The sequence below is a fragment of the Crotalus tigris genome, unplaced genomic scaffold (assembly GCF_016545835.1).
Source record: "Crotalus tigris isolate CLP2741 ecotype Arizona unplaced genomic scaffold, ASM1654583v1 scf7180000024461.2689607, whole genome shotgun sequence".
NCBI classification, from domain to species: domain Eukaryota; kingdom Metazoa; phylum Chordata; class Lepidosauria; order Squamata; family Viperidae; genus Crotalus; species Crotalus tigris.
This window is the reverse complement of record NW_024100631.1, coordinates 1,539,327-1,557,465: the sequence shown is the minus strand read 5'-3', so window position 1 is coordinate 1,557,465 and position 18,139 is coordinate 1,539,327. Positions and strand designations below refer to the sequence as shown.

The following is an 18,139-nucleotide window of genomic DNA, read 5'->3' as shown; positions in this document are numbered from 1 at the left end:
GTAACTCTAGGGAGAGCCAGTTTGGCGTGCAGGTACTCCTCGACTTAACGACCAAAATTGACGTTTGCTCAGTGGCAGAGTTAAATCAATTTTGCCCCATTTTACAACCTTTCTTGCCACAGTTGTTAAGTAAATCACTAGTTAAGTGAGTAACACAGTTGTTAAGTGAATCTAACTTCCCCGTTGATTTTGCTTGTCAGAAGATCACAAAAGGGATCACGTGACCGCAGGATGCTGCAACTGCCATAAATACGAGCTGGTTGCCAAGCAGCTGGATTTTGATCGTTTTGCATCACAGGGATGCTGCAACGGTCATAAGTGTGAAAAATGGTGACTTCAAACTCACTAAATGCACTGTTGTAAGTCTAGGACTACCTGTAGTGGTTATGTAGCACTAGAAACCGGGAGATTGTGAATTCTAGAGCTGCTTGAGCTATGAAACTGGCTGCGTCCCTTTCAGCCTAGGTATCAAAGCAAGAACATCCAATGACACTAGGAAGGAGAAAAACCTTGCCAAGTAAACAAGAGACATGTCCAGGAAGTTGCCAGGAGTCAAAACACACACACCCACGCACCTCTCTAGGACATTTTTGCCTTCCTAGCAGGATTCCTGAAACGAATTTGAAGAATGGCTTAATATTGTACACAGTAATAGCAAAATAATGCTAATGGATGGGTCGTAAATTGCCTAAGCTGCATCGCAACATAAATAACAATACATAGAGATCAGTAAGGGAGAAAAAAAATCGATTGGATTTATTCCCTAAATCGTGATCACATGCGCTATTTGAAGCTGTTGTGAATAATTCATCTCTGCATAGTAGTGAAATAAAATTTGGACAAAGCCCTTGGTAAAAATCTGTACGTAAGGATACACATTACCATTAGCACTAAAAACATGAAGACTATATGAGTTTCTCACAAATAGATGAAAACAAAATAGCAGGGCATCTGATAAAGCATGTGTGTGTCAATGTGGTTTTGTGTTTTCTACAGTAACTTTTCTATTGGCAACTAAATTTGCCAAGTGACTTTAATGCTTAACCCCGGAGACTGCTGTTGGCAAAACAAGGGGTCTGAAGAAGATTATGACATTGAAAATGTGGCTTTTCCAGCTGACTACTACAACTTTTGAAGATGTTAACAGCCAAGTCATAAATTCAGTCCCCATCATCTCCAGAGGCTCTCAGTGGCAAGATTATTATCAAATGTATTTGTTTCCTATTTCGCCATGGGCTACTCTAGGAGGCTCAACAACTGTAACAAGTGAAACGGAAGTTAGATAAAGGTAGTCTTGATAAAAAAAAAACTGCTCCAGAGGACAAGTGTATTTTGCTCAATAAGGTCAGGTAGCTCTGATGATATTACCTAGTTTGGTAATGAAACGTCTGCAAGAAAACCACCAAACTCAGCCCCAAGGACCCCACAAACCCTACTCCCTACTTGCACTGATGTTGTTATCTAGATGGGTACAAAACTCAGAGGGCACAAAGGACCTCTATAAGGACAAGTAGGCTGACAAGGTCGGTCACCCGTACATGTCTAACTTGAAAAGAACCACCGAGTTGGCAACGCTTCAATACCGCTGTGGTATTGTACTTCTCGTACGGAGAAGTGGACTCAGCTTTTAAGCGTTATGAAATCAATTGGATGAGGGTGAGGGATCTGACCTGCATCGCTTAGCTGCCGAGTCTCAGGATGAATGGATTTAAAGAGGAAAGCCAAAGTCCTTCAATTCACACTTGAATCGTGGTGACGTCATCTTGGCAAGCTTTACCATCTCCATCATCTTGGAAGCTTTTTGACTTTCCCATCTCCTTAATGGCCTCGGACTTCCTGCTACTCTTCAAGAACTGGCTTATCTTCTAAGCTTAGTGGAGGTCACCCCAGGGCCTTCAGGCGTGTGTGTGTGTTTGTGTGTGTGTGTGTGTACGTACTTGGAATGTAGACAGACTCCATCAGGTGTGCTCCTGTGCAATCAACAAAAGCGATCCCCCGAGCAAAGTGCCAGCTGTCACATACATGGGTGCAAAATTGTGTGTGGATTATGCGAAAGTGAACCCATCTGTGCATTGTGTAGGCAGATGCACCTGTGAGCTACGTTTGGGGAGACGGTGAGTTCTGAACTTGCTCACTGTGGCCCCCCCCCCCAATTTCCTGTGGACGGCATAAAGACTTCGACACCTAACGCGGTCCACAGATTGCGGCCGGATTTCTGAGAAGTGACAAACGCCGAAACACCCAGGTTAAGGGTCAACTTTCCAACTGCATCCGTGAAAACAACAACAACAAAAAGAACTTCAGTTGTGTTCGAAATGGGATGTATTTTGCAATAGTGGTTAGAATGTGCAAAAACAAAACACACACAAAAAATCTGTTTTCGCTTATGGGTGCAACGGAATTCTTCAAATTTCTGACGGGGCTAATTAAAGGCAGGTGCCAGCCTCTTTGGTTCCCACCCTGTTCCGTGGCTCATAACCAGAAAGACAGCGTGGACAGACAGCCCACTCGGAAGCCGCAGCCCTGAACAGAACTGGGCCTTACTTCCTCTGCAACCTCTTGTAGCTAAAGGAGGGAATAATTAAGGTTATGGTGGAATTCAGCCTCTTGTTTATTAATCTGCCCGACTGCTTAGGCAGATTCTAGTACTGATTTCTGTTGCTAGGTCCATCCGCGTTCTGTATAACTCAGAACTCAGTCATGCTATTTATATATCAACATTTATGTAATACAAAACGTAGTTTGCACCTTCGTCCACACACACACATACACAAAAAAACCCAAATCAAGCAATCTGCTACCATTTTTATTTTATTTTTTAATTTTTTGAGATTTCCTAGAATTGTGAGGCTGAAGCCAAAAGGTGCCAACTATAAAAGAGAAGAACACCTTTTCTCAGAAGACATGAAGAAAAACGAAGACGTATTTAAATGCAAGGCCAAGTGTGAGGGGATAGGTTTGGTCACACACATCCACTGTGGCTTGTTTATGGCATGCACTGGGGAGGGGGAGCAAACGTGGCCTTTGTGGGTGGTAAACCATGGCTGTGTGTGTGTGTGTGTGTGTGTGTGTGTGTGGTTTGTACGATGCCAAAATCTCGCCAGAAGCTCATCCAACTTTTTTCTTCAAATCCTATGCGTCCACTTGAGAATGCTCAACTGCACAGAATGGAATTAAAACTTAAGTGAGACGTGGGCTTTAACCACAACAGCTGCTTCTCCTGAGACCCTTCCTCACATTAAGCAAGAGGTGCTTGTGCCTTTTTAGGGGCGGTGGATCACATGTCAACGTGGTTTGATGATCTTGGGCTGGGGAAGATCCGCGGGATGAAAACAACAGTTCAGCGATTTTATGGAATGCCCACGCTTCTTTGGAATTGTTCGTCAATCTTAAAAAGCCAATAAGATCTCCCCAAAGTCTTAATTAATATGAATTTACTTTAATCAAGTAATCCTCGATTTATAACCATTTAGCGAGCCTTCAAAGTTACAACCGCAGGGACAAAAGGGACTTACAACTGGTCCTCACATTTACAACCATTGCAGCATTCTGCCCGCCCCCCCCCCCGCCCGCCTCTGTCACGTGACCCAAATTCAGTCGCATGGTATGTATTTAACCACAGCTGCGCGGTCCCAGGGTCACCATTTGCAACCTTACCCAGCTGACTTTCCAACAAGCGGAGACAATGGGGGAAACGGGATTCGCTTACCGACCATGTGATTCATTGAGCGACTGTTTCCCACCCCCCCCACCCCAAAAAAAGAAAGGTCATAAAATTGGGCAAAACTCAATAACCGTCTTAGCAGTGGAAACTGCTCCCGGTTGTGGTCCTAAGTTAAGGACTATTTGTAAAATTTATACTCTTTCCCCCCCCCCTTATGCCTCTTCAACAATTGTGGGAGTTGTAACGCCCTACAAGTGGAAACCCAAAGTTTTTTCTTTGGGGGAGGGGCTTTGTATATAAAAAGCAGAGATGGTCCCAAAGATACCACAAAAATTCACCCCAAGCGGGTAGTAGCAGTTGAGGGGAAGCAACATAGCATCAAAGAATGTCAGGCTCTCAAGTTCTCCAGAATCCCCCGTTGGAGCTAAAGCTGGACTTGATGAAGCTGCCCTGTTCCTCTTGCTTGTCTTCTTTGACTTCTCCTTGGCCCTTCAAAGCTCACCTTGGCATGTCCACATCCCAAGGGGAAATTTCCTCCCTCGCCCTCCCCAAAACCGTCTCCAGGCCAAATGGGTCACCCTTTCTGCCTTCTCCTCCTCCTCCTCTTCCTCCCAATCTGCTGGATCTCGGGCTGCGCTTTGCCTCTTCCCCGGCGCCTCCTCGGAAAGATGCAAAGATGCGGTCGGGATCTGAAGCCTGAAGGATCTCCTCTGGAGAAGAAGGTGGAACCTGGGTGGGGAGGCATCCAGTTGCAGGAAAGCAGGCCTTCCGGGCCCGGTAGGTGGAGGAGGCAGCTCAGGAGCTTTAGGCATTCCCTTCCCCCCCCCCCCAACACCCGATTGCTGCTTCCTAACTGTTTCCATCATCTCCATCTCCGTCTAGCTCTCTGCAGTGCTACCTTAAGGGGTTGGTTGACATCAGCCGAGTGGGCTGGCTTCTGTGGGTTGAGTTTCCTGTGCAAAAGAGGTCAGCTGTTACCCATCCCTTTTTTCCCCTCTTCTCTCTTTCTCTCCCTCCCCCTTTCTGCCTCGGTTCCCCCCTTTTATTTCCTCCTCTTCCTACCCCTTTTCCCCTCCCCTTGCTTGATCTCGTTGCAGTGCACAGACCTTCATCTCGGGGGCTTCCCCCACGCCCTAGCCCTCTCTCCCCCTCTGTCTTTCTTTCTCTCTTTCCCTCTCTCTCTCTCTCTCTGGCTGTCTTTCTCTCTCTGGCTCCCCAGTGCTTCTCGGATACTCTGGATTAACGCACAGTGATGTATAATCCACAGAATGCCCAGCAGTATCGGAAAAAGATTTAAACCGACAAAATACATCCCCGTCTCTACTGCAGCTGCCTTATTAGTGGGGTCAACTTCGCTCTTTTTCGTCTTCACGTAAGTCCACTGCAGCTCTTCCTTCTCTCTCTCTCTCTCTCTCTCTCTCTCTCTCTCTCTCTCTCTCTCTCTCAAATCCATCCTTCCTCTAAAAAAATAAATAATGACAGCTACCTATGGAGGTTTCTAACCCTCTGGGATGTGGGGCTGATGAGCTGCCTTCACAACCTGATTGCTCTTAGGGGGACGAAGGTTAAACAAGGAAGATTTTGGCTAAGACACAGTTTTGTCTGTTGGGAAGGCAAGGTTTTTAATTGACTTTGTAAGTCAATTCTCTGCCACATCCCTCCTTTCTCATTGAGAAAGGTCTTTAAAAAAAACAACTGAATGATTGGGATCAAATTTCTCACCGGCCCACAGCTTTTGTATCCTTGTGCTTGGGGTGGGAGTAAAGGAGGGTGTTGAGCTGTGTGTTTTAAGTAAACAACCTTCTGGGTGCAGTTGAGCTGCAAAATGAAGCCGCTCTGCTTGGTTCTTTAGGGCTATGCCAGCCTGATCAGCAGGCCGTGGAGCCAAAAAGCTTCCCGATTTTGTTTATTTTCTCCATTCCAGCCACCACACCACCACCCTTTTTTTTTCATCTTCTACTCCATCCTTTTGCAACAAATTTCTGCTCCAGTTGGAGAAGAAATCCTTTAGGAGACAGAGGTAGGGTGGGGGGTTAAATTTTCCGGCGTCTGGAGGCACAAACAGCTTGCAGAATTGTTTCTCCTGACCCATATTTACATCAGCCATCCCCGTTTTTTTTAATGGTGGAGAAGTTTAGTTCTGCTTTGGAAAGCCCTAAAAGATTTCTCTTTCCCAAACTGGGTTTCAAAGTTGGGAGTCTTAAAAAAGAAAGATGCAGCCATGAGCTGGTATGGCAGGGAAAGGAAGGGACTGGCCTTACAATTTTGAATGTGCAAAACAGCCGAGAGTTGGAACTTCCATTTTAGCAGCAAAAGAGCCCTTTAGATTTGTTTATAAGTCCTGTAATGTTTCTCATGAAACGATGATCATGTTCATATTAATTCTCAAGACTTTTTTCCCCTGCTATGGAAAAAAATGGGCTCTGATTAATTGTGTGTGTGTGTGTGTGTGTGTGTGTGTGTGTGTGTGTACATATGTATATGTGTGTATATGTATGTGTGTGTGTGTGTGTGTGTGTTTGTATGTATGTGGTTATATATTTATTTTCTTTTGAGAGCAGGTATCAGAATATCATCTTTTAATGGGTGCCACTGTGAAGACAGAAAAAAGTGACAACAAAGGTTATCTTATAATTCTAAGGAGAGATTGGTGTGTGTGTGTGTGTGTGTGTGTGTGTGTGTGTGTGATCTTCATTTCCGTCTGATATGCAGTGTTTTTGTTTTTTTTTATTTTCACTTGATTTGAACTGGAAATGTTGGGGTTTGGTGTGTGTTTTTTTTTCTCCTCCATTTGGACTGCCCTGTATATTTGTGGACACCCCAGACCGATTTCTAATGCCTTTTGAAGCCCTTGTAACTCGATACTAAAATGGAATGCCAGCTAGCTAGAAAGATAAATGCTGGCCATCTCCGCTCCTTTAATGGGTTATTAGCCTGTTTGTGTCTGGCAGAAATGGCCTGGATTTGTCCCGGATGGTAATGATGGAAGGGGAAGTGCTCTTGAAGGACTCAGCTTGGCTTTGTGGAGGAAGTGAAGGATGGGGAACTGGCTGTCTTTTCTTAACCATCCCTGCTCAGTTTTAACAGCCTCACCTTCACTCTGATTTTCAGTGACAGAGCAGGAGAAAAACAAGAGGATCTGGACTAATATTCTTGGATAATCAAAAAAGCCCATGAGGATGTTCATGAAATGTTGTCCTTAGGATTGTTTTTTTTCTCCTTAGCTTTTTAATTGAGTCTTTCTTTCTTTCTTTCTTTCTTTCTTTCTTTCTTTCTTTCTTTCTTTCTTTCTTTCTTTCTTTCTTTCTTTCTTTCCCTTTAAATTGCTGGTTGATTTGTTTCTGAGTTAATTATACACTTCACTTTCCTTGAAACCTATTGTCCCAGCTCTTTAAAATAAAAGTAATAAATATTTTTACAGGAATGAGTAACTGTCTGAACCGAAAGCAGTAGTTTGCATCTTGCAAAATAGAAGCCAAGTTACAAGTTTGTTTATCCTCCCCTCCAATGGGGGGGGGGAAACAACAACATTTAAGGCCTGTGTTAAAACAAAACAAAACAGGAGAGCAGATATTTATATACAACATACTTTGTATCGACTTTCTAAATGATTTTTCTATGGACTACTTTCCTAAAAATGAGGCATTCTCAATAATCCTCGGGGAATCTGCTTGTCATTATTTTCATATAAGGCTCTCTTCGTGATTGAGATCTCTGTTGAGTAGATCTAATGCTTTTGAGTTGCAGAAGAGTAGATTTAGGGCTTGGTCTATGCTCCACTCATGGGGACTGTTCTAATGGTGGTTTTTGATTTGTTTATAGAGATTTCATTCTGTCATTGTCTTGTGGAAGGCCTAGAGTTATATGTGAGTAATCCTCGACTTTGAACGGTTCATTTAGTGACCATTTTAACGGCTGTCATGGTGCTAATAGATGAAACTCTTCAAAAGAACTTCGAGGCATTGTTTACCTTAAAGGATCTTTTATTTGAGTAGCATAATATCGGCACTACATAATCGAAGGCAAAAACTCAGGAATTCTGGGAGTTGAAATCCAGAGTCATAAAAGAGCCAAGGTTGCCTATCCCTGGACTAGCCCAAAGTCACCTAGCCATCTTTCATGCCTAAGGTGAGACTAGAACCCACTGTCTCCTGGTGACTGGTCTAACTCTAAAGTCACCCAGCTGGCTTTTATGGCTAAGACAAGACTAAAACTCACCTCACCTGGTGATTGGTATAAAGTCGCCCAACCAGCTTAGGTGGAACTAGAACTCCCCATCACCTGGTGATTGGCCTAAAGTCACCTAGCCAGTTTCATGGCTAAGACAGGACTAAAACTCCCCATCTCCCGGTGATTGGGCTAAAGTCACCCAACCGGCTGTCATGCCTAAGAAGGAACTAGAACTCACTCTAACCTGGTGATCGGCCTAAAGTCGCCCAGTCGCTGGCTTTTATGCCTAAAATGGGACTAAAACTTCCCGTCTCCCGGTGATTGGGCTAAAGTCACCCAACCGGCTGTCATGCCTAAGAAGGAACTAGAACTTACTCTAACCTGGTGATCGGCCTAAAGTCGCCCAGTCGCTGGCTTTTATGCCTAAGATGGGACTAAAACTCACCATCTCCCAGCTTCTAGCCTGGTGCCTTAATCGCTAGACCAAACTATGGATATTAGACCTTGAAAGAATTCAGAAAGGAGCCCAAATCAACTCCCTATATAAACCAGTCCCCCATTTCGATGCCTAAGAGGCCCACCAGGAGAGCCCTCCCCCCCAAAAGAACTGAAATGACTAAATTTAGGAAAGCCATTCCTGACGTTGGCTCCAGCTGCGGAGAAGCATAATTTATGCTGTTGGCGACTTCTCCTCCAGCTAGCTAGCTAAAGACCAAGGTTCCCTCGGTGGGCCAAAATAGCAGGCTGACCATCAGAGGGGAAGGGTCGACATTCTCAAAGCCCCCCCCTTCCTCCCAGCCTATTTACTCCTCAATGGTTCCCCCCCCCCCCCCGCATTCAAAGCTGTCTTCTCTGGTATGCTGGACCGTTAAACTATATTGGGAATATTCCATTTATAAATAGAAGGAGCCATTTATGTGAAAATTCTCCAGCGGAGAATTCTTCCTCTTTTTCTTTCTGTCAAATTCTACCTTCCTCCAATGCAGAGAAGGGGAAGCGAAAAAAAACCCTTAAAAACGAAATAAATGTCGCCTTTTGCCCAGTGATAAATCCGGTGTTTTGCCTGCAAAGGTTGATTTTAACCTGTCATCTTTGGTCTGGCTCTTCAGGATATTTCCCTCTTTTCTTTGCAGGAAGGCTATCTGAAAAAAATATAATAATAATAATAATGATAATAATAATAGTAGTAGTAGTAGTAGTAGTAGTAGTAGTAGTAATAGTAGTAGTAGTAGTAGTAGTAGTAGTAAGCGCCTTGGGTGCAATCCCAAAACAACTGGAGCACCACTTGAACACCATCATCGACACTGACAAATTTGCCATTAGTCAATTACAAAAGGCGGCCTTACTAGGAATTGCTTCCATCCTGCAATGATATCTGTAATACCATCAAACCTCCACATCTGCCTATCCCAGGTCCTTGGGAAGGACTCGATAGGTAGACAAAAATGCCAAATCCAGTCTGAACATAAGGCTGACTGTGCGATTAATAATAATAATAATAATAACAACAACAACAACAATAATGAAGAATCCAAAAGATTCTCCCAAATCATAATACCAGGGTTAAAAATGCCACCCTACTCCATGTTTTAGAAGAACTCTATGACTATATATTTTAATATCCCCCCCCCCCCCGTGTAAGGCAGGTAGCCATATCAGGCTTAAGCATTTCGGCTGGGAAATTAAACATGTGTTCTATTTTTCCTGACCAGCTAAGAAGTACCAATGCATAATTCTACGTTTGCCCCCCCCCCCCCAGTCTCTAACAACCCACCACGGGATGATGGTGGCCTTCCTGTGATGTTGTCCCTGTATGTGTACAAAGAGACATCAAAAGATTTGCAAGTTCAACTTCTTTGCTACATATTTATCCAATCATTTGCACCGGAACGGAACATTGGGATTCTTAAGTAGCCTCTTAGCCATGTGACGACATAATCTTGAGCTGGATGGAATTGTAGGACAGGTGTAATTCCTTTTTTTAATGGACAGTTGATATGTGAGGGTTACGTACGTCCAAGCTGTAGCCAACATTGAAGTGCCCTTTTTATACGGCGGCTGAATTGCACATTTGCTGAACTTACATGGATTGAAATCTCATTGTAAAAAGGACCTATGGTCTAAGATGGATCTAGGAAGGATCTACTTCTTTGCAGCTTCCAATTTTTCAATGATATAATGCAGGGATCTTCAAACTTGGCCCTTTTATGACTTGTGGACTTCAACTCCCAGAATTCCTCAGCCAGTGTGGCCCGCTGGCTGAGGAATTCTGGGAATTGAAGTCCACAAGTCATAAAAGGACCAAGTTTGAAGACCCCTGATATAATGGAATGACCTTAGAAGACTGGGCAAAGAGAGGCTGCTTAGGGACCGGTCAGATAAGAGGAAGCAGAGCCCACAGCTACATGATTGATAGCCAAAAGGACCCTCCTTAGTTTCTAAGGATGTAAAGGAGATGGCAGGAGATTTGTACTTTCAGACCTGCAAAACTCTGTAATGTAGCCTTACAGTAAATTAAATTTAGCTCATTTGTTTGTGTTCCCTGTCTTGCAGACCAATCTGGCTTCTTGTGATTTTCTCCATCCCATTTGATTAGATGGGCTCTGAAATTGCCCTTGCGTTGTAAGGTTGCTTTTCCAAGAAATAACATTTGCTCTCTCTCTCTCAACTACTTCCTGATGGTTATTTACAACAGTTGCCAGTTCTTTTTGAAACTAATTAGCAGCACCTCTAATTAAGTTAGTCCCTGGAATTGAAATTACAGAGTGCTGCGTCAACAGAACATCCCAAGTTTACAAGCTGGAAACCCAGGCTCATCAGAAAGATCCTGTCTTTAGACATGCAACTTTAAAACAGTCGCTGTCTGTTCACGCAATCCCCAATGAAGTAATAGGAAGAAAATGAAACTTGGCTGATTCACAAAAGTGCTCTCTTTTGCCTCCCGTGACCTAAAAAAACCGGCACAGTCCAGGAAAAGTTATCACTGTATACTGGCCTACAGCTCTCAGCATGCTTTAAACTCTACAACCAGAGGTCTTCAAACTTGACCCTTTTATGACTTGTGGGCTTCAACTCCCAGAATTCCTCTGCCTGGCTGAGGAATTCTGGGAGTTGAAGTCCACAAGTCATAAAAGGGCCAGGTTTGAAGACCTCTGCTCTACACCTTTGGTCATACCGATTGTTGTTATTGTTAGTTGCGAAGTCGTGTCCGACCCATCATGACCCCATGGACAACGTTCCTCCAGGCCTTCCTGTCTTCTACCCTCTTCTGGAGTCCATTGAAGCTCACGCCTCCTGCTTCGGGGACTCCATCCAGCCCCCTCATTCTCTGTCGTCCCCTTCTTCTCTTGCCCTCCATCTTCCCCAGCATCAGGCTCTTCTCCAGGGAGTCCTTCCTTCTCATTAGGTGGCCAAAGTACTTGAGTTTCAACTTCAGGATCTGGCCTTCTGATTGGAATGTCTAAATATGGCAGTCTGGCAATACTTAAGGAACACAGACGCTCCTAATGGGTCAGGACTGAGTTTGGAAGAGGTGGCTCTAACCTTGAGTCACATTGTACCTCTAGGGCAGCTTAAGGCGAGCAGAAGATAGGAGAAAACCTGTCCAGAGGCTAAAGAGATCACACTTGGAATATTCCATCCAGTTTCTGTCACCGTGGTATAAAAAAAAAGATGCCGAGACCATTGATTTCAGATTTTGCGAGAGAGAATTTCAGGGTTAATACAGAATCGATGGGCGATTTGCAGCTAGCAGCTGTCGCCAGCAGGCACAAAATCCTAGAGGTTTGATTGTATTTGCGTGGCACAATTGAAGCTCCATCAGCATTTGGATGTCGGAGAGCAAAGTACAGAAGGATTTCCTGTTTGGGGGGGGGAAATGGCTTATTTTTTGCGATATGATGTAATAACGTAATTCCTCGCTGCGATCTTTACAGCACACTAAGGATGATAGACCTGGAACGTTGGCCACAGCACCACAAACTGTGTTTCTGAGTGATTGTTTTTGAACAAGTTCTAAGTGATTGTTTTTGACGGGGACCTGAAACAAGCACAAGGGGGAAGGTGTAACAGAATAACAGTCGGAAGGGACCTTGGAGGTCCTCTAGTCCAACCCCCGGCTCAAGCAGGAAGCTCTATACCATTCACCCAGTCTCTTCTTAAAAACCTCCAGCGATGGAGCACCCACAGATTCTGGGGGCAAGCCGTTCCATTGATTAATTGTTCTCGCCGTTAGGAAATTTCCTCTTAGTTCTAGGTTGCGAAAACTAGATTTCCACCCACGTTTTCCATCCAGGTGTGTTGTTTACGTTTTCGCTGCTTTGAATTATCCATGAAAATAAAGGTAGGATATTAATTAATTAATTAATTAAAACTGCCCCAAGTAGCCAATCCCTCTTAAATTCCTCCATCCCAAACCCCCCCCCTTTTTTTTTTTTTTGTCCTGAGGACCGAAAGTTGCAGGATCACACAGTCCATCCTTGAATTTGGCATGGAATTGATTTACAGGATCTACGTTGCTGATTTGCCATGACAGTCTTAACCACACTGAATTTTTTTCTTCAAAGGGATCTGTACGTGGAGTTGCAAGCCCTGAGTTGTAAAAATTATATGTAATTATCCCCTGACGTCATCGCTGAAAGCTTCATTGCAACGCAGCAGAAAGCGTCATGGCAACTCAGATTCTACACCCCAAAATATGGCTGATATCATTAAAAAAACAAAGATTTGATATTTATTCTCGTTGGTGGAAAGAGGGAAGGATGACACAAATAGCCCAACGTTTTGTTCACTAAGTTGAGCAAAGTATCACTGGCAACATCTTAAAGCCTTAAACCTTAAACTGTAAAGAACATTTTATGGTTTTATGGAAATTGGGCTGGCCTGTTGGAATTGTCTTTCCAAGCTGGAGAATGAAGCAAAAGAAATGATGAACCTAACCCTATTTTAGATGCTTTATAAAAGCTTTTGTTCCAGTGTAATTTCTTGCCTAAGCAGGGGGTTGGACTAGATGACCTCCAAGGTCCCTTCCAACTTTACTACTACTACTATTACTATTACTACTATTATTATTACTATTATTATCAAAACCCAGCCCAATTCTCACACTATGGATTGAAATGGAGTTTGGTGGGAGGTATCTGGTCCGCTGTCTTCCACAGAAAGTTACTTAAAGTGGACACACAACCAACTTGCTTACATGCCTGATAATTGTGTAGAAATGCACAATTAGAAAATGCCAAATGACTTGGTGGGTCAAAGTCTTTACATTATGAATTGAACCACCTTCCTTCCTTCCTTCCTTCCTTCCTTCCTTCCTTCCTTCCTTCCTTCCTTCCTTCCTTCCTTCCTTCCTCCCTCCCTCCCTCCCTCCCTCCCTCCCTCTGTTCCTTCCCTCCCTCTCTCCCGCCATTTTTGTATTTTCTACTGCTTTCAACGGAATATAGTTTTTGGATAACACTAATGTAATGAAAGTAATTTTAGATAAAAGCCATGTTTTAATGGGTCTGTAAAATTTCCAGCTGTAATTAGAGATAGCCATCGTTTTCCAAGATCTTTCCAGCAGATCGACATTGCAATTTCCTCATTTTACATGTACAGAAAGTCATATTTCTAAGTACATTTCTCACCGCATTTGTGAACCCAGCTTTAAATAATTAAGTATTAGATATGGGGCTCACGGCCAGCCCATTCATTTCTATTTCCTTACTCGCAACTGCCTATATTCAAATAAAGTATGCAGCATGTAAGATTGGTATTGCTAACACAAAAATGTATTTTTAACTGGGTTAGCTATAAACAGGCTGTGCTATGCTATGCAAGGCCCTATGACTTGCTGTGGCTCAAGAAACCACAATTAAGTCAGCAAAACAGGCCACAAACCTGGATAGGAACACAGTAAGATGAATTAGGACAAGTTGTCAGAAATTTGGGCTGCTAGTAACAGCATCGTGAGAAAAGAGATTTTACATTTTAGCCCATGAAGAATTCTTCAACTGGCAGAGATTTTCAAAGGCTTTTATTAGCGGCTGACCAAGAAAACATTGGGGAAATAAATGCCTCATTTTAAAGCAGTAATTCAACAGTTTTGTATTTCAGTGGATATATGATGGCGCATAGAGATGGTTCTTCACTTAACGACTACAACTGAACCTTCTGTTACTAAGTGAGGCCTTTGTTCAGGGACATTTGCCCCATTTTGTGATGTTTCTCTTGAGTGAATCCCTGACATTCTTAAGATAGTAAGATGTTTGTGGCTTCCCCAACGACTGCTTCTCAGGAAAAGATGATCACCTGACCCCGGGACACTTGCGACTGTCGTAACTATGAGCCGGTTGCCAAGCATCCGAATTTTGATCACGTGACCGTGAGGATGCTGCGGCAGGCGTAAGTCACAAGCCCCTTTTTTCAGTGCCGCTGTAACTGTGAGCCATCACTAAATGAACTGTTGTAAGTCAAGGACTATCTGTAATTTGTATTTCAGTGGATATATAGGGCAGTGATAGGCAACCTTGGCTCTTTGATGACTCGTGGACTTCAACTCCCAGAATTCCTGAGCCATCGGGGGAACTATGGCCGCCTCATGACTCGTGGACTTCAACTCCCAGAATTCCTGAGTGAGCATGGGGGAAACTTTGGCCCCCTCATGACTCGTGGACTTCAACTTCCAGAATTCCTGAGCCAGCATGGGGGAACTATGGCCCCCTCATGACCCGTGGACTTCAACTCCCAGAATTCCTGAGCCAGCCTGGCTCAGCTTGGAAACCTCTCCCTTTCCCCTCAGCGTGGCTGGCTCAGGAATTCTGGGAGTTGAAGTCCACGAGTCATCAAAGAGCCAAGGTTGCCTACCCGTGGGATTTATGATGGCACATATTGGTCACATCCATCGGGCGAATTTATAAACAAGACCCAAGAGCTGTCAAAAAAAACCCTTCACCCCCAAATTCTGAGATTTTGATCTCAGCCCAATATCTTCTCCACATTTGCCTTCCTTGTTCATCCCTGGAGTTGTAAGTCATATTTATTTTCTTTCTTATCCCTCAGCACACGTGCAGACATGCTGTGCTCCGGCTCGTATAAATAAATCAGCAGCTGGCCAGTGACTAAAACTCAAAATTGAAACGGCATAGAGGTCTCCTGCCTGAGCATTGGGCTGGACTAGAAGACCTTCAAGGTCCCTTCCAACCCTGTTATGCTGTATCCTGTATTCCATTGAAATATCAACCACAGGATTAAGTGAAATATTTAGGCCAAGGGTCACGTTCTGAATTTTGAGAAGACGGCGTGGGCGTTCTCACAAAATGGTCAGCATTGAGGAGAGGGCAGCTGGTCAATTCACAAGACGGCTGCCGTGATAGTCATGGTCATCTCTGAAAGATTTGCAAAGGAGTTGAAAAAGTGGCGTTTCCTCCTCATTTTCCTCCTTGAGTCCGCTTTCACTCATTCTGGCGTAAGTTTGCTTGTTCTGAAGAGAGGAAAAGCTTCAAAGCTGAGACGTTGCAGATTTAGAAAGAGGACTTGAATGGGAATTGCGCACTTGGGTTATGGCCATGAAAGGTGTTTAGTTTCAGGATCACGGGTGGCAAAGCACAGGCATTATTTCATGTACATTTTTTTCTAGAATGCAGAAAATAATGTAATGTAATTCTCCCTGCAGCTGGATCTCTGCCTCCATGACATTTGAAAGTGAATCTCCAAATATTCTCCCCCACGCCTTCTTCTCCTTTCGTTAGTTAAATGGAGGCCTCTGAAATCAGGATGGAATTTGGCTATTAATAAAGCAGGTTATGTTCATCACCAAATTAGCCATTACCACGCAGATCATTTTCAAAGCCCAGGCAAGCTCCATCCACTTGAGTTACAACTTATATCCCTGAACATTTTTCTCTATTTTTATATTTCTCTGAACTCCAGTGAGTCAGAGACTAAATTATATAAGTTCCCTCCAAAGATTCTAAATAAAATTTTCTTTCTTTCTTTCTTTCTTTCTTTCTTTCTTTCTTTCTTTCTTTCTTTCTTTCTTTCTTTCTTTCTTTCTTTCTTCCTTCCTTCCTTCCTTTCCTTCCTTCCTTTCTTCCTTTCCTTCCTGTGCTCTTTCTCTCTCTCTTTCTTCTTCCTTCCTTTCTGTTTCTGTCTCTTTGTCTCTCTATTCTGTCTTTATCTTCTACTTTCTTTCTTTCTCTCCATCTTTCCTTCCTCTTCTTTCCCCTCCCCTCCCCTCTTCCCATCTCCTTCCTTCCTTCCTTCCTGTGCTCTTTCTCTCTCTCTTTCTCCCTTCCTTCCTTCCTTCCTTCCTTTCTGTTTCTCTCTTTGTCTCTCTATTCTGTCTTCATCTACTTTCTTTCTCTCCATCTTTCCTTCCTCTTCTTATTTCCCCTCCCCTCCCCTCTTCCCGTCTCCTTCCTTCCTTCCTTTCTTTCTCTTCTTTCCTTCCTCTTCTTTTCCCCCTCCCCTTCCTGTTTCCTCCCTTCTTCCTTCCTTCCTTCCTTCCTTCCTTCCTTCCTTCCTTCCTTCCTTCCTTCCTTCCTTCCTTCCTTCCTTCCCTACATGTATACTTTGAGTGATGGACCATATCTGTAAATAGCAGAGATACTGAGATAGCCAGACTTAGCGTCAGCAAGACATTTACACCATAGAGGCCATGACATTTGTCTCCTCAAGGTACCAAAGTGACAGAAATATGTCTTGTTAGACAGCTTGTCATCACTTTGAGGGCTCCTCTGGTGACTGACGGATGAGTTGGAACAGCATCTATGTACAGCCTGTGCAGCTCCTGGAAGTTTTGATTTGCAAAACAGCTTTTAAGTTACGGGTTCCCTGTCCAGTTGTGTCCGACTCTAGGGCACGGTGCAGAGCTCCGTTTCTTGGCCAAGGGAGCCAGGATTATCTAAAGATAGTTTCCATGGCCATGTGGCCAGCCTGGCTCTATGCCAAGGACAATGGAACATTGTTACCTTCCCACTGAAGTGGTGCCTATTTATCTACTCGCCTTTGCATGCTTTCGAACGACCAGGTGGGTGGGAGCTGGGGCAAGGAACAGGAGCTCACCCCATTTCGTGGCGCTCGGGACTCATACCTGGGCTGCCAGCTTTCCAGCTGACAAATTCAGTCTTATTTAACCGCTGCGTCATCACGCCCCATTTAAAACAGCTTCAAGGGGACAAATTTCAGAACCTTCACCCAAAAAAAGAAAGCGTTCTTCAAAAAAGAACATCTTCGTGATATTTACTTAGACAAGGAGAACGTCAAGCTTTGGAGACACCACACTCTGCTTCTGTCTGTGCACAGGTAATCCTCGGCTTACAGCCCTTTGTTTACTGACCGTCTTCCGTTACCATGGCACTGAAAAATGCGACTGATGGCTGATCCTCGCCCTTACGACCGTCACAGCCTCCCTGTGATCAAAACTGGAGCCCTTGTCAACCGGCATGTATGTTGCGGTGTCCTGGGATCACGGGATGACCATTTCCCACCTTCCCAGCCCGCTTCCAACAAGCAAAGTCGGTGGGAAAGTGCAATTCACTTAATAGCTGTAGCGATTCGCTTAGCAAGCAGGGCAGAAACGAGGTAATAAAATCGGACGTGGCTCCCTGGAGAACCACCTGGCTTAGCAAAAGAAATTCCGATCCCCAATTGTGGTTGTGAGCCAAGGATAAACTGTGATAGCAATTGAAACAGATCCAGAGCGAAGGAGGCTGAAGAAAACAGAGCGTTTAAGACTTCCTGATGGCTTCCAATGGGTCCCTCCGACACAGCTGATGTTCCACCAGCTGTGGGTTTTATTGCACAAAGTACGTTCTCAGCAACTAGGAGAGAAACCACAGCCATAATTGTACAGGGCGCCCAGCAGTTTGCTGACCTCACCCCTTCGGATGAAAAACAAAGCTTGTGAATTCATCATCCCGGGAAATGCCAGTTCATCCTCTCTCCAGAATCACCGGACAGATTCGGAACAAACCCATCAAGTCGTGCTCAACCTTCTTCTAAAAAAACAAGCAAACACAAAAGAGGATGTGAATTTCCGATCCCTTAGATCAGGGTTCTCCAAACTTAACAACTTTTAGGATTTGTGGACTTCAACCCCCCCCCCAAGAATTCCCCATGCTGGTTGAGGAATTCTGGGAGTTGAAGTCCACCCATCTTAACGTCGCCACGTTTGGAGAGCCCGGCCTTAGATATATAAGTTTGGTTCAAGGGCATTGAAACCAACCAACAAACCAACAAAAAGCTTTCTCTTGAAATAAACAAGGTTTTTCATTCAAGAAAGCGGACAATGGCATTTTTACAGGCTGACAACACTCTGTACTT

The 18,139-nt window shown here is 44.1% G+C and overlaps 1 protein-coding gene across 1 annotated transcript in view; it reads left to right on the top strand.

Annotated features, from left to right (window-relative positions):
- The first annotated feature begins 4,511 nt into the window (after window positions 1–4,511).
- Window positions 4,512–18,139, top strand: part of ZDHHC8 (zinc finger DHHC-type palmitoyltransferase 8) — a 49,408-nt gene continuing 35,780 nt past the window's right edge. Inside the window, exon 1 of the mRNA XM_039332338.1 lies at window positions 4,512–5,036. Within this exon, the coding sequence (XP_039188272.1) occupies window positions 4,933–5,036 (104 nt within the window). The 5' untranslated portion in view covers window positions 4,512–4,932. The remainder of the gene's footprint in view (window positions 5,037–18,139) is intronic.